Below are 25,079 nucleotides of genomic sequence, written 5' to 3'. Positions count from 1 at the left end.
TTAACTGAGTCCTTGCTTTAGGTTAATTTTGCATGTATTAATTATCTTAAAAGTTGGATTGTATTGATATCTTTTTTAGTCCCTCAAATTCAACCTCATTTTAATTTTGAGTCTTAAATTTTAACTCAGTGACTTTGGTCTCTTGGAAACCTCACAATTCAAAGATAAAAAAATCTTTAGGTGGAACTAAAATGAGGTCAAAATTTTAGGAAACAAATTAAAATTCATTGGTTTCAAATTTTAGTCATCAAAACTAAAACAAATTCAAACTTTAGAGACTGAAGATATAATATATACCGTTCTTGCTATAAAACCTGACTCTATAATTATATGAAATCGAGTTTTGTTTTTGGAGTGAAGAGATAAGATTTCATTTTCAATGTGAACTCACATGGATTATAATTATGACTTCAGAGTTTTGACATCTTTTCTCTGCAAACATGTCAAATGTATTAACTGCTTTGCTGCTAACTTCTTCGTAGTTCTTAGTGTGATCCTTCGTCGTCTAAAGGATGATTAATTCAGATAAGCACACATCCTCCATTATTTTCAAGTTCAGCTAATTACCAATTATTTAATGTACACCTCGTCTTAATAATAAAAGAATGATTATATATCACTTTGTATCTTAGATCAAGAATAAAACAATATTTTTTTAAAAACGGCAGAGTATTTTTTTTATATAATAAAAATATTACTTCTTTGGCAAAAAAAATGTATTTCAATTTACATAAAGTGGAGAAAATGAGATGATGATACGCATGGCACCTATAAGACAGCGTGCTTAATTCATTAACTATTTAATTAGTTCATTTACAATGAAAGGGCAATAGATACACTAGGCCCAGAGGTTGCACGTGTCGCATGAATGCCCTGACTATAAACAAGACCAGATACCAAAGTCAAAAGTAGTCAGAACGGGGTTATTAGAGTTGGAGCGTAATCTTATTTATAACTCTTTTCTAATATATTTACACAATAAAAAAAATCTTAAATTTTATTTTATTTAAATTTAATATTAATAATTTTTTTAAACTTTAGACCTATTTAAAATATATTATATCTCATGTAAACAAAGTCAATATAATAATAAGCGGAAGGTAAAAATTATATATTTATAAAAAAAATTTCTCTCAGTACTCTATAAATAGGACAAAAAAATCTCCTCTTTTTACCTTATAAATAGGATCAGAAGAGTACTAACTAAAGTCAGGGTAACAACTATATATGTTTCTCTGAATTGTTTTTAATGTACAAATATCAATTTTTTTCTTGTTAATAGATAGTGTTATTTTATAATATTAGAAGCATATAGGCTCCAAATTTTGTACAGACCATATGTAAGATGAACAATAATATTCATAGATTAATATAGCGTGGCTTTCGATAAAATATATATTTACCTTCTAAAAACTTTGTTAGTGTGTTTGCGTGCGTACATAGATAGTTGAAAGATTTGCCCGCTATGTTAGATCACTAATTCTTTTTTACAACAACATTTCATCAAGAACTCACTAATTATATAATCATGTTTAGCTCGATTGGATGCTGATCTCTTGGCTAGGTAATGAATACAATAAAGTAAAACCTAGAGATATTCATCAAAGTACAAAATTTATTGCACAGTATATAAATATTTGTTTCTTATTCAATTTCTTCTTCAGACTGAAGATTCTTATATTCTTGTGCAATTTAAATGTTGGGATAATGGGATGCAATCTCCTTCTAGCGATCTCTTCATCATATCTTAGATTTCTTCAGGTGTTATAATAAAATGAATATTCTGATTAACTACGATAACTATTTAAGATTCTTTCCGACGATCATAAAAATAATTAAGTGGTGGATTAAAGTCAAACATTTGATACTAACAACTTAAATGAAAATAATTCGTAAGAAAACCTTCTTCATGTCGCTTGAATAATTAAGGTTCATAAGTCCCAAACACAGAGCGCACAATGATTTTGGTATTTTAAATTCTGAAAGTATTTTACAGATGATTCCAAATTTCCATCGTATGTAACCAAACATAAACTCGTTTAATTTTCAACTCTGGTAAAACTCGTCGGCTGATTGAACACTTCAGTCAGCCAAAAGACCCAGAAAGGTACGCATGAATGAAACTCTGTTAAATTTGATTACAATCATATCTGTAACGAACCAGTTCCACGTATTTTATGTCGTCTCTGATAAATTGATAATCATAGTACATACGATATGGTAAACATATAGTACAGAAAGAGAATTAAAAGCGAATACGGATGATCAGTATCAAAAATCTAATCTCGCAGGTAGGAAGTTAAATTATATCAATATGATTTACCAGTGTGTGCGCGTGTGTATGTTGTACGTGCCGATGGAAAACAAAATGGAGAAGGTGCTTAAATTCAATGGTGCATTTAATAAGCGATAACGGACTTCAGGAACAGGAAAAAGAAAGGTCAAACGATGTGAGAGAATTGTGAAAGTTAATGATAAAAAAAAAAAAAACAGTAATATATATATGTGCATTAGTAGCTAGGAAGAAAAGTCTGGGCCTACATATAAACGTGTAAAGATCAATGAAACGGCATTAATGGGACGGAGGTCGGAGGATGATGCCGACGGGCACAGCGACACGTCTAAATCCAACGTTAATTGCATTGGACACAACCACGTCCACGCTCCTCCGAGGTGGGAACTACGGGGAAGTGTTCGCGCAGCTTAATTACCAAAGCTGCTTGTCGATATTTCATTTTTCAAATGAAAATTAAATGATCCACAACTAACCCCGATGCAATTCATTATTATAGCTTACTTAAAAAACGGTTCACATTTTTTCAAATTCTTAAAAAGAACCTCTACTATTATCTTCTTCTTCTTCTTTTTTTTTGCTAGAGGAGAAAGTAACAAAAAGGACTTTCAATATATTCCTTTGATTCTATTTATAATCACTTTTAATATGTTTGACACAGATCAAGAAAAATTTTAATTTTCATTAACTCTCATTTAAAATTTAACAATTTTCTAATTTTATTCCTATTTAATATATATTATATCTCATGTAAATAAAGTCAACACAATAGTAATGAGGGGTAAAATTGTACATCCGTAGAAAAAAATTCTCTCTATCCTGTAAATAAGACTAAAAAAATATCTTCTCTCTCTGTGCTATAAATAGGATCAGAGAAATAATTACAAGCATTTGTGAGGAAAACATTTAATACTCTCTACATTTTGCAATATGACTTATATATTGAGAATCATAAAATTTTCTGGAGTATTGCGACGTATAATAAAATTTAAAAATAGAAGTCTTTATGCATGCCAAGACTAATCCCCAAATTAAGCTGCAGTCAGCTATGCTACCAATTAATTTTTATCTCTTCATTTATTCAGTACTCTCTCTATATATATTATTTATATCAAATTGTATTATTCAGAAGAAAAAAATTGGGCATAGCTCGTGCCTCATGTCATGTCACCACCTCCTTCAGCTGTACGTTTCATGCCCCCAGTACGTGCATTGTCAACTTAATTAGATATAGTTAAAGAACAACATATATAATAGTAGTAATCATCATCATCATTATTGGTGCGCACCGTGTTAGGTGATGATTAATGACCAGTAATTAACATATGGAGGGCTCAAATAAAGGTATTGTCCTCAATAAGCTGATAAGCCAAAGTGGGCTCGGGTCGGAAAAAGACGGTTTGGGTTAATTTATTTTCCTGCGGCTTGCATTAAATAATACTACCTTTAGTTCTAATTATAAGACCTACTTTGTAGTTTACAAACAATATCTTATAATTAGGATCGGAAGTAGTAATTAACATGCACTGCTTATATATTTTAGAGACCACGCATGTAAGTGCAGTGGCCTTTTGTTTATTTAGTTTTTTCACTCTCATATATACCCCATACGGTACAAGCCATGACGAGAGAAAGAATATGCGGGGGGATGTTCTCATGTATAAGGCACCTACCTATTTAAATATTTGAACTCTGCGTTAAAATTTTTAATCATACCCCTAACAATGATGACTATTATTGTCATCATATATAGCAATCTGCGCCAACTAACATTTTAATACGGTCCTTCTTTTTTTTTTTTTGGGAAAATGACAAAAAGGAAGGAAAAACAAGAACCATCCAATTAATATATATGCATATATGCAGCTTCTGCTTCTGGAGAATACGCTCTTATCCAATTAAACAAGAAAGTGAATTGGATATACGGCTCTCTTTATCATGCATTTGAAATGTAAAATTGCGTAGTTTATATCACGTAAATGGGGAATCCAATTTGGAATGACATTGAGTCATTTATTTAGTTACTTAAGTTGGTAAATCAATGAGTACAATATGAGCAGTGTGCTAATAATATAAATAGTAAACAGTATTTAAAAAAAATAGCTCCAGGGGAATAACAAAAAAAAATGAAGCACTGCTAATATGATGGACTTGGTAACTGATAATTTCGGTGGTTTAATTAATAGAGAGACAATAATGTTAAGAAACCAAGCCCCTCAGTTTGACCTCTAATCAAGCTAATTATAAACTGCATAGGTTAGCTAGCTGTAACAATTAAATAGCAAATAAACGACAAAAATTAGGTATGGAAGTTTAGTGTTGTAGGTAGGAATCAATCCTCTGGCACAACTTTTCCTTGACTGGTGTTAAATTAGCTTCTCTAAATATTTGCTTATAATTGACACGCGTATATATCTGTCATGCTTGAGTAGTAAAAATATTATTATCTCTCATCATTTATACATGATACTACCTCCGGTCCTAATTATAAGACCCAGTTGACTTATTTGAGGATATTAAGGAAGTAAGTTAAGTTAGTTATTTGTAATAAATAAGTATTGTCATTCCTAAAATATCCTTGTTAATTAAGTGTATTGGCTAGAACTATCATTATTAGAAGGACTATCTTGGAAAAAGCATAAATATGAGAGACAAAATGGATTGGGGTCTTATAATTAGGACCAAATAAAAAGTCAAATGGGGTCTTATATTAAGGACCGGAAGTAGTATATCCTAGCCAAGAATGGGTCTTAAAAATATTTTTCTATATGGGAGGATTCGAATTATGCTTTCAACCGAGTCAGACTATATAAATATATATATATTTTTAAAATTAAAACCTCGAACAGTACTTTAGCCCTTCCAACATATATATAATATAAGGGCCATTATGGTAATATCGTATGTCAGTTCTTAACCAATTTAGTGGTGAAATGAGAGAGCTTATTAGATAGAATTGTGCATGCATGGATTTGAATGAACGTCCGACCAAAACAATTCTGTCCCTCCACACATTTGTGCCGTACGTGTTTTCCGGTCTGAAGTTAATTTACCTCTTTGATTAATTTAATTCATTAATTAAATTAAATCATTGTTTTTAAAGAAAAATGAGGAGTATCCTCCCTCGGGAAAAAACTAATACTCCTATCAACTCAGGGTATTAAAGATGTTTTCAAAACTAGATTTACTCTATATACAAAATTTGAAAATTGAATTCTTAATTATTTTAAGAGATTATGACTTTTTCTTTTACGTATTCATGATAATCTAAGACCTTGTTTACAATTTCATTACTTATATTAAGTATTTATAAGTATGTTCACATAAATTGAGATAAAATTTTATTTACATATTTATTTTGTATCTCGTGAATCATGATTAAAAAATCACCTTTAAAAAAGACTCGTGCCATCATTTCGAACATGTCCTAAATTAGTTTGATAAGTGTTCAATTTAACAATAATTCCTTTGGTTGTATTTATAGAGTAGAAAGAAAAGATATTTTTTTTGTCCTATTTATAAGGAACTCAGAGAAATTTTTTATGGGTGTATAATTTTACCTTCTATTTATTATTGTATTGACTTTGTTTGCATAAAATATTATATATATTGAATAAGGCTAAAATTAAAAAGTTATTGAATTTTAAATAAGAGTTAATAAAATTTAAAATTTTTCTTGGTCTGCATAAAATATGTTGAAAATAGTTCAGTGAAAAGTATATGAAATGCATGGTGGGTTTCAATAAAAATGGTAATGTTTAATCAACTTAGTTTCCCCAACTATTAAATCAGGTCAAGAGTACATATTATCAGTTATTAATGTCTTTTGTTTTACAAATTAAAAAATTACGAGTATATTATTATTAAGAAAATTAAAAATGAGGCAAATAACAAAGGTTTGCAATTGTTATCTGTAATCCATATCTACAAATCCATAGCTACGAAAAATTTGCACAAATCATCATCAACTATGCATACATATAATTCATTTATTCGTTATAATTCTTTTTATTTATTCTTTTAGATATTAGATATGTCTGACTCATCTTAAATAATTGTGATGTGATAGATTTATATTTAATTTCTCTTCATTTTAAATAATTGGGCATATTAATTTGGAGTCCCTTTAGCCGGCCCAACACGTGGCAGAGAGAACGTGGCCAGCAATTAACCTTCAGATTCAGAAACAGAAGTTGATTTTTGTTGTTGTTTAAAGTTGTCGGTTTTTTTGGACCCAAAAAAAGAAGAAGTTGTCGGTTTGTTTTTTTTTTGCCATTGTTTAAAGTTATCATAGATGGATTAATAATGATAAATATTCCCTCCGTTCTTTTTTTTTTATAAGTAATAATTATCATCTTTCTCTTATCCGTAAATATAAACAATATTTATAAGTTGTTTTAAATTTTTATAGAAAATTTCTTATTTTACCCCATTAACTACTTATTTTGACAGTACCTAATATATTTATTATCTTATTTTTCAAGTTATAATCTCTCTCTCCAATAAATAAGGGTATTTTGGAGAAAGAATTTTTAATTTCTACCCATTTATTATTTTTAACTAACTTTTTGATATACCTAATAGAATCTAAGGTTGCTTATAAAAAGAGGAAGAACTATTAAATAAATCCCTTCTCTTCAAGATGTTAGATTATTATAAATAGAAAAATTAAAGTTAGCCAGGTGAATGTTGAGTTGGTTTGTTTTGTTGTTGTATGTGGTGTTTGTGTGTGTGTGAAAGCGAGAATGAGACTTTTTTCTTTTTTGTGGAAAACATTGGGTTGGTTTGTTGTGTGTTTGAAAAAGAAACTACTATGGAAATGGATTTCGTTAAACGGTAGGAACTTAATTTTCTTTAAATAATATTTTTATGCACGGGACACATAATTAAAGGATATATGATAAAATGCCAATAACCATTTGAAATGGCAACAACCAGTTGCTTTAGATTTGATAACGTGACAATTTTATCAAACATAGAGGACTAAATTGTTTTGGGGGGGGGTTGATAGGGGCTAAATTGATAATTAAGCTGGACGTAAGAATCAAAATTTTATTATCCCAATTGTGTTGCAAAATTTCTCTCGAGTAGAGCCCATACGCTTCTATGGTTTTTTCTTACAAGTTCTTATTAAAAATAATATTGTTCAAGGCTTTCTAGTTGGAATTCAAATTTCAGTTATATTGTGAGGAATTAATTCTGATCCAATCTCATTTACAGATATTAGCCCGTAAAAAGGAATTGTATGAAATTAAATTAGAGATGAATGCATATAGGATTATGAACGAGGTGAGATCTTCAGAACGTTCATGCTTCATATAACTTGTCACGTACGAGAGATCCTCTTTCCGACACCACAGTCAATGTCGTGGGACCACCATTTGAGTTTACTACCCCAAGAAATAAAAATAAAAAATCAACGAAACCTCTTCCAACAATAAAATCTATTGGAATTTGGAAAAAAAAAGAAGTCACAGCTCACTTCGTTTTTTTTTTTTGGACTTTCTTACCTCTGACTTAGTTTTCTTTTTGTTCTTGTTTTTATGTTGTTCTTGTTCTGTGTGCTTTTTGTTTAGTTCTCAGCCCATCAAACAGAGTCTTTGATGTACATGAGATGGGTTTTACAATGTGTAGTTGTTTTACTTTTCAACGAAGCTCACAGGGAAAATTACTTAAAAAAGCAACACAGCTCACTTCATTTAAAATATATTCTGTCGATGGATCAGAAGTAATAATTTCAAAAATTACAAACATTTAATAGGCGGAGCCCATCTTGATCAGCTCACGAACCCAAGCCGCGAGGCTAGTACTGTCTCAACCAGTATTAACACTTAATGTTCTGCACTGAGTAATGAAATCCCATTCTCTGATCTTAGCTTTCTCTGGTTTAAAGGCTGATATCTTTCATATTTAGGCAATGCAAACAACAAATAAAGGAGAACATAACTCTAATGGGTGACATAACGTTCCAATGACGTAACCTTGCGATCTGATGGTTTGATTGGGACACCAAGAAAATGGTACAGAGGACCACAGCAACAAATGAAGAGGCCATAGCATTGAACACAGCAATCTCTTAAAGTTTAATTTGTGGAAATAGCAAAGGATAAGTCAGAATCATCCATCAATTCCCTTCTGTTTATCCATTTATTAATCCAAAATGGCATCACCTAATCACAGTGATAGCACTTAAATGAATAACAATAAGCCGTACTGTTTTTCTGTGTCGGCACTGCATTCTGCGTCCCCCATTTTAATTGTTCATTTGGGCTACACTAAAAATATCATTCAACTTCATTTCATCAAATCCCATTAAACAAAACTCAATCTTTCATAAATACTCAACCATTTTTGGTGCGGAAGGCTGCTTTTGATGTAAACAAACTTCTTCAATGCTCCTCTTTTGCATCTGAAAAAAGTTAAATATAACCCGGAAAGATACTGCTGTCATTTAAGAATTTGATTGTAACCTAGTTCTCCACATTGTGGTAATTTTGTTTTTTGAAGAAAATAAATTCAAGGGTGGCTCCTCATCTCCATTTGATATAAGATCTAAGAAATGGGAGATTCTGCCAAATGTTTTGTAGTCTAATGATGGAATATCTTGATGTCAAAGATTCGATCTCGCTTCTAATATGAGATTGTTAGGGCTGTCCCTCCAATTCAAGAAGGTGTACTGTTTTTGAACGGAAATTAATGGCATGAGTTCAATGATGTGCCCTGATCTCGCAGCTATGTGAAGTGTAGGTGCGTAGGAGTAGGGCATCTTGTGTTGGCACAGAAACAGCAGTGAAGGGATCTTCATCTGAAGTCTTCAGCCACATGAACACATGACCGTACTCACCTTATTATTTGGTGCTTTAATCACAGGTCACATTACATTATGTATCTCACCCACCCCCTTTACCTCTCCCACTTATTGCATATGCCTTTGCGATTCCCTCTTGCATATAAATTCTGTATAAACAAAACAAATACATGCCATTTACAATTTTCTTCTTTTGCCTTATTTCCCCCTTTTTTCATACGTATAACTATATTCAGTACAAAAAAAGGTTAAAAAGATGTATACTATTATAGCTACAGAATATTAATTTTATGGCTGCTTTTTTTTTCACCTGTCAAAGTGGGGAACTTGGGGATAGGTGTCCAGGACGATGCCCTACAAGGGTACGGCAAGAAAACATAATAAAAGGCACTGGCCAATTTCCAGCAAGCGAAGGTGGGGGGAATTGGGAAATGACCACTGAGATCTAAGAGGTGACATTGGAGCCTTGGCCATTTACCATTCCGATTCACATTCGTCAGACACGCACTAACCGATAACCGGGATTTCTTTTTCAATATCAATATCACTTGAACATACTCCGTCCCACAGCCTCTTTTTTTTTTTTTGGGGAATACAGGCATTCTCATAGTTATGTAATATACGCATGGCTCCATTATTTTTTTTTTTTTGGTGAACGCATGCTTGCATTATTTGATCACCTGTTATGTGTTCTCTACTTTTTCTGTAACATTTAGAGAGAGAGAGAGAGAGAGAGATTTTATACTTGTACGAGTTTACAGGCTTGTCACAAACCACAACACAGAATAACCTCTTCCAGGTCTGATTTCTGGTTCATCATTAACAGATTGCCTCCTCTAATGTCCTATGCTCCAGTTCATCCAGATAGCTCCGGAATCTATAAAAAGTACGAATATACAAAATAGGGATTATGTCCAAAAAGAAATCACGCTTGTACAGTTACCCTCATGTTTATCTTTGCACAAACTTCATTCTTCCATATATGAATACTGGGACCTCCAAAACCTCACCAACACGTAAAAGGGGGAAACCTGTAGCAGAACCGTGAACACCAATGTTAAGCCCGGGAGTCAAAACATTCTTGCAAGAACTGGTGAAGCTCTTCCGCAACAATAGCAGGATACTCTTCTTGTGGAAGTAGAGCACCTGGCACCTCCACAAACTTGGTCACTCCTTTGGCTCCTTTAAGAGCTTCCATCTCTGCCCTTGACCTCTTTGGAGCTCCTTTGGTTGATACAACAAGGATGGGTGTCTTTCCTTCCAAAGATGCAAAGAGTTCAAGGAACTCCTCGCGAGATGTTACAGGGTCCAACTCCCCAGTCAAGAAAGCAGCAGGCAAATAACGAGCTCCTTTTTGTTTTGTCAATGCATATCTGCTTTCCACAATTCCTGGAGTCACGTTATCAGGGTTTGCATAGACGTGGGATTTGTACTGTGATTCAATTGCCTTCTCATTGCTCACAAGCATGTTGTACATCATCCAGCCAACAGCAGGGGCCTTCAAGGTGCCTCTTAGAAGGCCATACCTGCAAGTTTTATGATGGGGAACAGATACCGGTTATGCTCTATTGTGAAACAAGTTAATCTGCTAATGGCAGGCATGATTCTTTAAATTGTATAGCCACGTAAAATGTACATGCGAACCAAACAACATTTGGCAGAGTAGGGAACATCTATGAAAAGGCATGCCGAGACCTGTAGACAGATAGATGAAATAATGGGGACGAAGTTAAGCTAAGGCCACTGATTTCAAATTGCAGCAGAGATATGTCAGATCATGAGTAATATTTTCTTTTCAGTAGAACATAAAGCCACATGAAGGAAAACGGTAAATTCCACTTGAATTGGGGCACGAACCCACCTTGTTTCCATGCTAGAATCTCGACCAAACACAATAGGAAGGGGCCCGGCCCAAGTTGGAGCAACAGCAGCTACAGCTTTGGGCTTCACCAAACCCTTTTTTGCAGCACGAAGAACTATTGATGCTGCATGGCCTCCTCCGAATATTACTAAATCATTTTCTGGTTTAATAAATATTGTTAGTACACTAATTAATCACCCAACATATCAAAATACTCATTACTCATACAGGGAAAAATATATAACTACTGGAGACCGCCAAGTGAAGGCAAGCCCAAACAAGTTGTCAAGAATAACTAGCTCCTAGGATTTAAAAAATCTGGTAAACATGGCGCTTGATACAGGAAACAGAAGAATTATGTTATGATAAAAAGCAATTGCTAATTGCATATAAGTCACAGGGAAGGAGTAACTATTACAGTTATGACTGTTTAACACAGTAACAGCCATTCATTGTTTATTTATGCATATAATCCAGGAATGGAGATAAGAGTTCAGGTCAGGTAGGAGTAGGACTGACATAGTCAGAATCATGTGAGCACTAGTTGTAAACACTACACCGTATAAAATTTTAGGACTTGAAGTGACCAATCAGGAAATCCCTCCTTCAACTGTCTGCAAAGACCATTTCCCATTGTACCAGAAAGGATGACCATCATTTCTAAATTCTTGCTTTCTCATCCTCAGAAAATTTAAAAACCAGCCCTCAGGGGCCCTTGCAAGCAGTCACAGTATATATTTCAAAATCAACATTCACTCACGCCTAGCTTAGTAGTAGCTTCCAGACAAAGAACTCTTTTAACAGTGAAATTCAATAGATTATACTCCTCAAACTTCCGAATAAATAACAGAAGACATATCCTAGTTCAAACTGCTCTAAACAAGAAAATAAGTAAATTATCAGGCAGATTTTTCTAAGATGCGAATATCAATCGTATCTGCAATGTTCCCGTAGTGTGATGATGTTAAACTAGTAGCAAATAGGTAAATTACATAATCTCCCCTAAGACTGTGCTAAATGACAATTAATATTGCTTTTGTCCAAAAACCATTATGTGGTTCTTTTGACATGGATATATATTGCAGATAACTCCCCTCTAATTTACTTCTCAATGAAGTTACCTTTTCACACAATATGCATTCGTTCTAAAAAAAACCAAAACAATACTTGGCTGTTTTTTTTCAATAACATCAAATTAACATTCCTTTACAGTAATATTAAAAATATTAAAAATAAAATCATTTTTTGGGAGTGCAAAAATAAATTCAACTTCGTTCACAGGAATCGGAATATGGATCTTCGCTATATATGTGAAATGTCAGAGGAGCAAAATAAGATTCTTGAAACAAGAGATCTGTGTAATTTCGCCAAAGAAGTTAGCGTAATTTATTCTGAAGAAATATAGCTCAAAACTGCAAAGGATGACCCCCGGGGGGGTTGGCCAAAGGCTGTTCGTAATAACCTGGTTGCTTAATCGGGCTATTGGGTGCATTGATGAATTCAGCCAAAAAATTTTCTAAGACATCAGCATTGTAATCAATCTTTGGCCTATCAGAATATCCCAGACCAGGCCAATCAACTATAGTTGCTCGCCAATTGACTTTGCCATCACGTTGGACAATTTCTCCAGCCACGGACCTCCATTCCTCAACAGTGCTTACATCAGAAATGGTTGGCATGATCAAAATATTCTGGGAAGGTTCAGCACCATCCTTTACATGCTCTTCATAATAAATACTGATATTATTGTCTTTGAATTTCCATTGCCAAGTATTAGTCTGGGAAAGAAAGTGTCAAAATGAAAAGTATCACTAAAGTGACAAGCAAATGCTACAAGTTCCCAGTGATTAGTTTACAAGAAGCGCGCGTTCGCGTGATTATATTAACTAGAAGTCTAGAAGGCACCTTACAGTTAATGAAGTTTAGTAGATTTTCAAGTAATTGAAACAATAATTACATCACAGTTCCTATAAAAAATGAAATTACTATATAATAGACTTTTGAAGTTTTTTTGAGCTTAATCACTTGAGCTTGCTTCCTCTACTCGGTGCAATTATTAATTTACATGAAAATGAAGGCCACATTTTTCAGTCTAACACTTACATCTGAGATTTAGACAGTAGTTTCGAAAACGCAAAAACCATAGCTATATCAAATGAATATCATTATAGCCACTTTGTTCTATTCATCTAATATAGGTGCAAACAAACGCCAAATTGATGAGAGAGATTAATTAAAAAGCAACACCACGAGTACGGCTAAAATTACAGAGTATCGTTCTCACCTTTAATGGGGTGGGCTTGTCATTTACAGAGACATTGGAGTAATCAAGAGTAGTTGAAGCCCTAATTTGAAGGGGCCTACGGAAATTGATGGTATGAGAGAAACAAAATCTACGAAATTTGGCGGAAAGTTTGAGGCTTGGCGATGATGGAGCGGAGAATGTAGCAGAGAGCGCCATGGAGATGAAAGATGCAGAGATAGAAGCTGGGTGATGGCAGAAAATGCTGACTGCCAGTTCGATGATATTTCACGGCCAAAAAATATCAAACGACTTTGCTCAGTAGCCGCTCGGCCCCCACAACCTTGACCACGTTATGCAAAAATTACTTACTCCTCGTATACTTGATATAATATAAGACATGTTTAACTAATTTAATTAAATTAAAAAAGTTAGGTAATTAGTTAATTATAAAAAATATGATACATTTTTTTAAAATACCATAATTATCTTTCTTAATACCCCTCTTCCACTTCTACGTCATTGGTTGAGGAAATATCTATAAGGTTAATTTAGATAAAATTGATAAATATGAAAAAATGGATCTTATATTTCGGATCAAAACCAACTCAACAATTGAGTCCTATATTAAGGACCGGAGGAGTATTATTGAATACAAAAATATAATACTACTTCCAGTCTTTAATATACGATCTTGTTTGACTTTTATTTTGATTCTAAATATAAAACCCCAATCTACTTTGTCTCTCATATTTATGTATTTTTTTCAAAGTAGTCTTTCTAACAATAGTAGTTCTAGCTAATGCACTTAATTAGTAAGGATATTTTAGAAAAAAAATACTTATTTATTACAAATAAGTAACTTAACTTCTTTTCTTAATCTTCTCAAATTAGTCAAGTAGCTCTTATAATTAGGACCGGAGGCAGTAATTTTTAATTTCATAAAATAATGCTTATAATTTTTAAATTTTCAGGATGTAAATTTTTCAAATCCTCTATCATTATATTTTATTACCCTTCCTTGTTGTTTCGGAATACTGAAGGGAAATGCTAAATTCCTTTCAACTAAATTATCTACATACTATAGCTTTATACTTTTTAATTTCATCTATATTTTTATTAACATAATTATCTAGACTTATTTTGATACTTTTAATATATGTGATCTAAGTTAATTTATTCAAGATTTGCAGTAAGTTATTTGTTTAAATTGATTTTACTATAAAGTAAATTTGAATGTGTCACTCAATTTTTAATTGGCCACTGCAAAATATATATGTAAAATAATTTATAAATAGAGCGTGAAAATGAAGACTATATACGTAGGGTTTACTCGCGCAATTTTAAAGATGAATGAGGAACGATACAAAATGAATGGAAAAAAAAGTTGCAGCATTGCCACCAAACCAAAAGTAGGATTTTGGTTTTCTTGCTTCCCTCGATCAGGACAACAAAAAATGCAGTTTCCAGAAACACCTTTGATCAGGCTGAAGCTGCACTTCGTAATAAACTTCATCTCAGCACCATCCATAAAGTTGGGAAATAAACTGTAACAGTCCCTGGCCAATTTTTTGTTCAGTCCATTTTCTTTGATCTTCACAACTGAAAGGTTCTCTTTGCGTCGGCATTCTTCTATGTAGCTCGTCAGCCAATACAACGAATAGTAGCGCTTCAGGTAAAGCTAGCTCATCCATCACCAGTAATCTCTACAAGAGCAAAACCCATCTTCGAACGAGTGGAAGCGACTTCTATCCCTCACAATGATCTCTACCCCATAAACTTTAGAAACCAACTTCATTACTGTATGACAATCACTGCAAACCCTCAGGTTCTTCACTATTCTTATCATCTTCCCCTTTGGAAGTTTTGAAATTCCAAAGGCCACAGCAAGCTTCTCGCTGTGCTTAGACACCGAAACTTCTTTCTCTTCTTCTTCAATATCGTGCAAAACACTCCTTACCTGTGGCACGTAGCCGGCTTCCGCTCTGAGTCTCCACACTATTTCCTGCAGCTTATTGTGAGCCTCATCTGTAAATTCATTAGGCTTTTCACCTGCCACGAAACTATAAATGACCTTGTCAATTTCAATCATGCTCCAGCCAGGAGCTTTTTTTATGTTCTGTTCGGCCATGGATCTTCTTATATTGGCAACGTCCTTCCATTTCCCGGCAGTGGCATATATGTTGGAGAGCAGAACATGATCGCCAGAATTGTTAGGATCCATTTCAGCAAGCCTTGCTTTCACCAGCTCTGCCAACTCAACATTGCCGTGAATGCTACAAGCTCCAAGGAGAGTCCTCCAGATGATTGAATTAGGTACAATTGGCATTTGACATGCAAATTCATAGGCCTTCTGCAACTTCCCTGCTCGACCATAGAGATCAACCATACAGCCGTAGTGCTCCATGGCGGGTTCAATGCCGTGCACACTTTGCATCTGAGAAAAATAAGCACTCCCTTGCTCAACCAAGCCAGCATGACTACAAGCATATAAAAGAGAGATGAAGGTGATACCATCCGGCTGAATACCAGACTCTTCCATCTCGTGAAAAAGTTGTATCGCCTCTTCTCCATGACCCTGCATAGCAAGTCCTGCAAGCATGGATGTCCAAGACACAATGCTTCTCCCCACTTGCATGCTTTGAAAGACCAACCTAGCCATAACCACATTTCCACATTTTGAATAGGTGTCTATCAGAGCATTGCTCACTGAAGCAATCTGAAGAAACCCAGCTTTCTGTACAAATCCATGTAAAATCTTCCCAAATTCAAAAGCCCCAGCTTGTGCACACGCCGAAAGCACCCCCGTCAAGCTTACCTCATTAGGTCTGATTCCCTGACGCTGCAACTCCCTGAAAAAACCAAAAGCCTCATCAAAAGAGCCGATTTGAGCAGACCCAACGATCATAGTGCTCCATGAAACATCATCTTTCAGAGGCATTTCAGAAAATACTCGTCTCGCTAACTCAAGCTCACCTGCTTTGGTATATCCAGCAAGCATCACATTCCATGAAGTCAAATTCCGATTAGGCATCCGTTTAAACGTACCTTCAGCCCCCTCCAGATCCCCACACCTAAAACAGGCAGTCAAAATAGCATTCCAGGTAACAACATTTGGCTGCCACATTTCTTCAAACACCTTCCTAGCAAAGGCCGAGTTCCCACATTCTGCATACATGCTAATCAGAGTTGTCCCAACGAAGATATGAGTGCTCAGCCCAAAGCACAAAGATTGACCGTGTAACTGCATCCCAGATTTCATATCCCTGCAATTAGCAACCCCTTTGAGAATAAAGGCGAAAGAGAAACTATCGGGCAGGAAGGAGGATTGTCGACGCATTTGGATGAAGAGTTGGAGAGAGCTGTGAGGAGATTCAGACTCAACGAGTCCTCGAATGAGTGTGTTGTACATGAAAACATCAGGGGTCGGGAAGTGAAGGAAGAAACGGTGAGCGTAATGGAGAGCATCGGGGATGGAAATGGCACAGTGGAGAAGGAACTTGCCAGCGACCAAGGAATCATTGTGGAGGCCAGTTTTGAAGAGAAGAGCGTGGATTCGCTTGACCGATTTGAGATTCCTGCACTTGCTCAGCAGCGAAATGCAATGGTCGGAGATACTAATTCCCATGCCATCTTTGAAGGCAGTAGCTACTTCTTTGGTCATCATCTATACCTCATGGCTAGCCTCTTCAGTGGCTGCAATCTTTACTCTCCAGTTCCTCAAAACCCACTTCACTCATCCCATCTTAGCGTGTGCTCGACTTGTCTTGATCCATATGGGATGTAACATCTATAGTATTTTTTTCTTTCCAAAATGACTAGTTTGATGAGATCAACTTAGTTCGATAAATATTAAATTTTACTGATCAAATCAGTATCATCTAAGACCCATTTATCAATATCTAAGACACGGTTAAAAGATCCAAGTTTCATTATCCTTATTATTTCTTGAGAATACATGGACACAAATACGTTAACACAAGAACACGAACACGCGTACAAATGCTTACATACAGATACAAACGACAACCACAGACGAGGAAGGAGAGATTACAATTTACTGGAGGTATAGATGTGCTAAAATGTTTTGCACAATAAGAAAGCCTGCTTTTGAAGTCTTGATTACGGGGCTGCAGCAGAACGGAGAGCAGACTGGCGAATAAACTGAAGAAACTGGACCACTTTTTCATGAGGAGGGGCTCCCTCTTTCACCACTTGGAGGTCAACGACAGCCATTAGCCAAGAGAACAACACAGGAAACTTGTCCGCGTCTAAAAATTTCACACCCAGAACCTCTTCATACGACTTGTAGGCTCCAAATACTGTACAGAATATGATGTCAAGCAATCCTACATTCTTGTCGTCCACTTCTGGTTTGCCACCCGGACAATACTCCTTCATCCCCTTTTCAAGCAGGCAAAGTTTCTCGTACATGTCCTTCAAGGCCCTTTCCTGTGCTTCACCTTCAGTTTTCAGAAGTGCAAGCGCCGCCTCAAATAGCTACATCGAAACAGACGAAAAAAGACATTAATCAGAAACAAGATTCCCCATCAAAATACTCCTTACAGTTCACAAATCAATAAATCTAGGATTATAATATTTTACAATAAGCCCCCATTCCGCATGCATGATATGTTAACTTTTACCATCAAACAAGCCACTCAAGATGTAAAATTACCTGATCCTGCATGAATTTAGACCAGAAGCGAACTTGAGCTCTTTTATAGGGATCCTCAGGCAACAATTTGGGGCCATTTTTCCAGGTCTCGTCAATGTACTCAATGATGACGAGTGATTCACAAATGGGGTTTCCATTGTGAACAAGTACTGGAACTTTCTTATGCACCGGATTATACTTGAGAAGCAACTCGCTTTTGTTGACCAAATCTTCTTCAACGTATTCAAAAGGGATGTTCTTCACCTTTAGAGCCAGCTCCACCCTCTTCACGTAAGGGCTTATCCACATTCCGTGCAGGACCACCTTCTTTTGCTCCTCCATGTCTCTATATTCTCTCCCAAGTGTTTTCCTGTACCGGGAAGACTTCATTTATACATATAGAGATTCCAAGTAGCTTTGAGCGTGCTTTCCTCGTCGTTGATTTGGCCCTCTTCGGCCACATGCAATAGGATGATGACGTGGCCCATGACGGGACAATATTTCTTACTTTCCAAGGATAACTTACAAAATCCTTTAAGATTCTTGACGCTTAAAAGTCAACTTGCCGGCATTGGTTTAAAAAAAAAAAAAAATTGCCGGTCAAAACAGTATGAAATTTGATAATTATTGAGGCCTTTAAAAATTATATACCGATTAAAGTATATGTAGGAGATACGTATGCTCATACATCAGGACTTTGCCGCTGACGTTTTCGGCTTTTAAACTACGGACAAGATAAGTTAAACTTTTATGATAAAATTAATTCAAGAAGGTGTTTGAAAATACTTTTTTTCTACGAACCGAAACAAATTCCTTCATATATTTACTTCATATATCATAAAATCACTTCTAAAATTATGATTTGGTTTTCACTTAGGCAACCCCAAGTTACATACATACAACACTGGAAAATATCATAGAAAATAATAAGAATTATAGTGTTTATTGCTATGGTAAAATCTACATAATTCAAATACAGTTGTGGTAAAATCTGCATAATTCAAATATAGTTTCAAGTGTCAAAATCTAAAAATTTTAACCAATTATTTTTTAAAAATGGACAGGCAACAATCACCTTTACCTAAATATCCATGCTTTTATAGTCATTCTCTAGTGAAACATCCTAATTTAAATATCAATATAAAGTGTAAAATAAACTATGCATAATATTTTTTTTTTGTTTTCGTATAAATTATTGCTACTGTGATTTATTTTTTTGGAAGCAATTATGGAAGTTGAGCGTTACTTTAAACTGAAAACATATAATGCCCTCGAAATTTGAAAAAAAGAAAGCCTCACAAATTACCTTGTTGTTTAATCAATTATTTAGGTAAGTTGGTTCTCTTACCTTAGCAAATAATTTTACTCATAAATTGATATCATAGATGAACTTAGGTACCCACTAATTGATATAAGAATTTAACTATCTATAAATTGACATTAGAGACAGGTTCAAATACCTATTAATTGGTATCAGAGCTAAATTGCTAACAATTTGAAATATAAACCAAAAACAATAAAACAAGCATACAATAAAATTTATAGAAAAACGCAATATTATGCATGATAATTTGAGTAAATTTATTTAATTGTATGAAAACATTAAAATGCTTTCTCCATATTCGATGGCCCAATTGAGGGTAATCCATCCCCATCTGTGGAGGATGTTAGGAGTATGCTAGTTTCATATAAGGTTTTTTCTTCTTATATAATCAACTCTACTCACTGCTAATAAATATTAATTATTTTTTAAAAAATTATTTTGTAAGTGGTTTAACTCCTACTGATGAGAACATTCAACTCTTCATTGATGGGGCAGTCATATTAGGCCATAACACTTTGATTTTCTTTTATATGCTGGCCTATTTGAACAGCAATCCTCTTTTGTCTATGGTGGATAGTAAAGATACACTAATTGTAGGTAAGTATTTATTTTGTCTCCCATAATCATATCTATTTAGTGATATGTTTTGCGAGGACTCAATTAGATAGGCAAATAATTATAATTATTTCTCAATTAGATTTTAATTTGACAAAACAATTATTAATGACACTACGACAGGTTTAGATACTATCAATTGGTATCAAAGTTAGACTATTGGTAATTCAAAATACAAATTGAAAAATATAGTAAACACACAAGAAAGTTTAAAGAAAAACTCAATATTGTATATAATAATTTGAGAAAATTCATTTAATTGTAGTGAAGTATCATGATACTTTTTGCTTATTTGATGGCCCAATTGGGAGGCAATCCATCCCTATCTGTCAGGGATGTTAGAGGGTGCTAGTTTCACGTAAGTATTGTTTTGAAAAAATCTTAAAAAAATCATTGTTGAATTCTAAAATTCTAAATCAGTATTGATTAATATACTTATAAAGAATATCACTACACTTAAAAAGCAAATAACAACAAATTTTTGTAGTAATTTTTTATTTGGAATTTTGAAATTTAATCGTCATTTTTTTAAATATTTTTCCTAATTTTTGTCTCATATAATCAGCTCTATTCAGTACTAATATTAATAATTAATAATTATTTTTTTAAAATTATTTTATAAGTGGTTCAAGTGTTATGCATGAAAGCATTCAGCTCTTCATTGATGGGGTAGACTGATTGGGTCATAACACTTTGAATTTTTCTTATATGTTGGCCCATCTAGGCGGCAACCGATCCCCGTCTATGAGAATATTAGGAATACACTAATTACATGTAAGTATTTATTTTTCCCCTCATAAACATATCTATTCAAAGATGTATTTTGAGAGGATTCAATTAGAGAGAGGAAAATTGTTATAACTATTTTTCAAATAAATTTTAGTATGATAAAAATAGTATTAATTCTAAAAATGAATTATGTACGAATTATAAGTAAAATATATTTTCCTATTATAATTCCTAAATAATAGTATGTGATAAAACTTCAACAGCAACGGTACATGAAGCAAAGTAATACATGATAAAACGCAAGAAGTTAAACTTCACATTTATTCCGGTTTAGTTTGTTGAATGATAAGGAATGTAATGTAATAAGTAATGTATTGTTGATTACAATAAGTTTATTTGGTGCTATATTAGGAATGGGGCAATAAAATATATTTTTTATATTCACTTAGTTATAAATAAAAATAAAAATACAAAAAATCCTTGTAAAAAAAAAAAGGGTAATAAAATATATTTTTTATATTCACTTAATTATAAATAAAATTAAAAATACAAAAATATCCTTGTAAAAAAAAAGGGGAAAAGCCTCCCTCCTGCGTCCTGTGCTTCTTCCTCATCGCGAAGCAGTGTTTCTTTCTTGTCACAAATCAGCAAGAAAATTTGTTTTCTTCCCACAAAATCAGAAATCATTCACAAAAAGTTCCTGCAAATCAAAGAAATAAAGAGGAGTAAGGAGGTGATTGGTCGAGAATGACTTTTGTGATAAATGGATCTCTCCAAGTTGAATGACCTTTGAGGGGTTTTGATCTTGGAGTTGAAAGAAGGTGGGTGTGCGCAGAGGTTGGGGCTGGATAAAAAAGAGAATGGATGGATGGAGAAGTAGGAGAATGAGCTCGGGGAGGGAGTTTGATGGGGACGGCGGTACCGTCAAGGTAAAGCATGTGGGGAGGACGAAGGTTGCTACCGACGGTCAATGATTATGGATGAGATTCTTTGGTGAGCGGTGAATGGGTGGAGCACAAATGCACCCACTATGGTTGAAGCTACAGCACGCGGGGAGCTGTAAGATGGTGACAACGGAGATGGAGAAGAAAGGTCCACTCATGTCTGATTTTTTAAAGGGGTAATAATGTATTTCTTTTTATCACGTAATCCTCATTCATAGGATCTACTTATGTAATCCGAATGCAGGTTTTTAAGGGAATTAGAATGTCAAGATATAATCCTCTTTACGTTACAAAATCTAACCAAATAATTGAATCAAATTTTTGCATGATGATTACATATAATTCTCATTCTTATAATCGAACCTAACAGGTCATAGACAAACCTACACATGTCGTGGGCGGAAAAAAAAAAAGAAAAAAGAAGAAGAGAACTTACGTAAGTGCCGAGTATATGCTACTTCTATTGAACGCATTAGGATTTAATTTTACTTGAATAATGTGCCCGAATCATTTTAACTTTGTCAGGCATTACAATTTTTTTTTTTTTGGTACAAAAGAGGGCAAAGCCCAATTACAAGAAATTAAATAAACGGGGGACTTAATCCCATACTCTCTGCACAGTGTCCTTAATGAAAGCAGGACAAACCTCGTAAAGAACAGAATTTGCAATTCCTCGCTTAGCTAGAGTATCTGCCACACCATTACAGGATCGAGGTGCATAGATCAGCTTTAGTTCCCATGGTAGAAGAAGTAAGTCCTTGATTTGGACAAACATCATGCTATAATTCCGAAGCATTCCTTTATGCAGTAACTGATCCCACGCCATCTTCATACAAATTTTAGAAGAGGGCATTACAAATTTTAGAAGTGTAGATTGAAAGTGCATTGTATTTGATTTATGCCAGTTTGGTTTAAAGCCTTGATTGAAATAAAAATTAAAAAAATTAAAAGGAGAATAAAAAATTTTCGGTCAAATGAGTAATTGGTTCACACTAGAATTAAAAATGAATTTAATAAAAACTTTGTGTTTCGTTGGATGAGAAGAGATGGGAAAATTGAGCTATTTTACTCTATTACCCTTAATAAAAGAATATAATATTATTAAATAAAAATTTGTTTTAAAAGAAGACAAAATGATATAAATAAAAAATGCTTTTTAAACTTACAAAATAATATTATTATTGAAAAATTAAATAAATATGAATATTTAATATAAATATAAAAATTACAGAGTGCAAATAAAACATATTAAAGAAAAGGAAATACTCAATTTTAAATATGAAGAAAAATGTAAATATTATATAAAGATTATACATCTTGATTTTGTGAGAATTGTAATTTTTTTCAACTCCTTATTTATATTTTTATTAATTGAGCATTTTTGTTGTAGATAAAATTTATATAATAAATTTTAAGCAATTTCCATTTTGTCTTTAAATCATACGATGTAATATGATAAGGGAAAAACATATCTTTCTTAATTTAAATACAAACTAAGGAAATAACATATCGTGTAAAAGCTTGCTAAGTCCAATTTTTAATGCAGTAAGAACCATTTAAAAAATTTTTATTTTTAAAATTATATGTGGTGAAATCTAATATTTAATATGACAAAAAAACGAGCAAGCAAACTCAAATTTGATGCAGAAATTCAATTTTTCTTGTATTAAATTTGAATCTATTTAAAAAAATTTTGATTTTTCTGGCATCACATTTGAATCTGCTCAAGCATATTCCATATTGCTTAAGCATACTTCAATTTTTGTATAAAATTCCAATGTACCTGAGCCAATATTTGGGCACTCTGTTATACTCTTTTTTTATGTACCAAAGTTCCGAACAGTGTAAGCTTCAAGTTGATTAAGCATAAGATTTTGCGCCTCTTTCTATTTCTCTTTTGTTTTTTTCTTGGTGTAGTTTCACAATTTCATCAATAATGCTTAAATTATTATTGCCTCCTATTCATCCCTTCCCCTTTATTAACCTCGATGACAATATTAATATTTATCAAAACTAGCACCAGTATCATTAATTTATTAAAAAAAACGTAAAATGAAGCAATAAGACATAATTTATCAACAAACTATTAGTTGAGATAGTAACAACCACATTCCTGTAAAGATGAGAATGCAAATTCGAATATTGAAAAGAGCACTTGTTAAAAGAGGTAAAAACCTTTTAATGCGCTTCAAGCCTCGAAAAGATATTAATGTTAAGTCCAAAATGACTTCAGAATTATTCTTTAATAATCACCAATATATATATATATATATATATTTCTAATGTAAATTTAAATTTACGTAGCAAAGAAGGAAACCCAGAAAGATGATAAGCCAAGTGTTTGATGACAACACATTATGTTATCATATATACTTGAGGGTTAAGATTCAATTGAAGGGAACTGGTTGTGCCCCAGTCAAAAAAGACTTTATTTGTGGTTAACGTCGCAAGCGTTATACTTTATGTAGCATTATTTGCATAAATAGAAGGATACATTCATTTTGCCTCTTGTTTTTTTTTCCCTGACCTTTCACTTTGCTTATATTTGAGCTTTGCTGTGTGCTGCTATACATTGAATTAGGCTAGAGAATTTGTATGTGCTTTTGATATACAAAATAACTAGGAATCCTCGGGCGAAGTTCAGAAATGGTGCTCGTTGTCCTGAAAGCTCATATTTGCAGAAGAGTCTTTGTCCTCACCAAACTTTTCCACACTTCCTCTGTCTTTTCCAAAAGTGGTGGGCGACTGAAATTTGTTCCTACGATTTTTGATGGGAACCAATTTTCATCTCTTTAAAAAAAAAAAAATCAGGATCAGTGCTCCATTTCTTTCCCATCTCTTTTTTGAATCAAACTACCGTCACCGTTGAAAAATTTATGCCTCGTTTGGTATGATTGAACTGGGGAGACGGAAGTGGAACTGGCGATGGAAGTCATTTTAAGCATGTTTGGTGCGATGGATTTCAGTTCCTTGTGGAAGCCACTTCCATCAAAAATGATGAAAGTGGGTTCCATGCCCTAAGCCAGGGAACTCTCTCGAGTTTCATGGAACTGGAAATTAAAAGACCAAATAGCCCTGGGTACAAGAGACATTCAATTGCCATAAACAGTGACGTGCGATGACGATGATAGAGATGTGGATGACTGCAGTGGCGTCGGTAACCATGGACAACGGCAGAGCTGTGGTCAAAGACAAGCATCAAGCCCTCCAGCTGCGACCCCAAAGTAAAACGCTGGAGCTTGTCGCCTTTCATCCCCTTCCATGGTTGTCATCGCCGTCAACAGGCATACCATGGTCATTTACCTTCCGTCGCTCGTTCAAAGTCCGATCTAGCTTCCACCACGAGTTCGAAGTCCGATCTAGTCCAACCATTGCAAGTTATTTGTTTTTCTTTTTGAAAAATGAGATTGAGTTTGCTTTCTTGTTTGTGTAGGTTCAATTCCTTGTTTTTAGTTTGTGATGAGTTGCAGTGGAAGCCTCTTTTTTTTTTTTTTCCTGATTTGATTTTGGTTTCTTGTGATTCAATGGCCGTTCGATTTTGGCTCCTATATTTCTGGCGAAGGTGGTTCTTGTCTTTGACAGATCTGAAACAATGATGGTTGTGAC

The 25,079-nt window shown here is 33.9% G+C and overlaps 3 protein-coding genes across 3 annotated transcripts; all 3 read right to left on the bottom strand.

Moving 5' to 3' along the window:
* Positions 1–9,805: 9,805 nt before the first annotated feature.
* Positions 9,806–23,569, bottom strand: LOC114721761 (uncharacterized). Its single transcript, XM_028907612.1, has 5 exons — positions 23,558–23,569; positions 13,247–13,469; positions 12,425–12,740; positions 10,963–11,122; positions 9,806–10,627 (listed from the first exon to the last, which is right to left on the bottom strand). The coding sequence occupies exons 2-5, from the start codon at positions 13,421–13,423 to the stop codon at positions 10,159–10,161; spliced, it is 1,122 nt and encodes a 373-aa protein (XP_028763445.1). The 5' UTR covers positions 13,424–13,469; positions 23,558–23,569; the 3' UTR covers positions 9,806–10,158.
* Positions 14,531–16,832, bottom strand: LOC114721758 (pentatricopeptide repeat-containing protein At1g74630-like). Its single transcript, XM_028907610.1, has one exon. The coding sequence runs from the start codon at positions 16,830–16,832 to the stop codon at positions 14,898–14,900; it is 1,935 nt and encodes a 644-aa protein (XP_028763443.1). The 3' UTR covers positions 14,531–14,897.
* On the bottom strand, positions 17,118–18,214 carry LOC114721762 (glutathione S-transferase U9-like). Its single transcript, XM_028907614.1, has 2 exons — positions 17,883–18,214; positions 17,118–17,704 (listed from the first exon to the last, which is right to left on the bottom strand). The coding sequence occupies exons 1-2, from the start codon at positions 18,201–18,203 to the stop codon at positions 17,327–17,329; spliced, it is 699 nt and encodes a 232-aa protein (XP_028763447.1). The 5' UTR covers positions 18,204–18,214; the 3' UTR covers positions 17,118–17,326.
* Positions 23,570–25,079: the final 1,510 nt, after the last annotated feature.

The sequence above is a fragment of the Neltuma alba genome, unplaced genomic scaffold, assembly GCF_004799145.2.
Source record: "Neltuma alba isolate B1F8T4 unplaced genomic scaffold, ASM479914v2 tig00012066_pilon, whole genome shotgun sequence".
NCBI classification, from domain to species: Eukaryota; Viridiplantae; Streptophyta; class Magnoliopsida; order Fabales; family Fabaceae; genus Neltuma; species Neltuma alba.
This window is presented reverse-complemented; position numbering and strand designations above follow the sequence as displayed.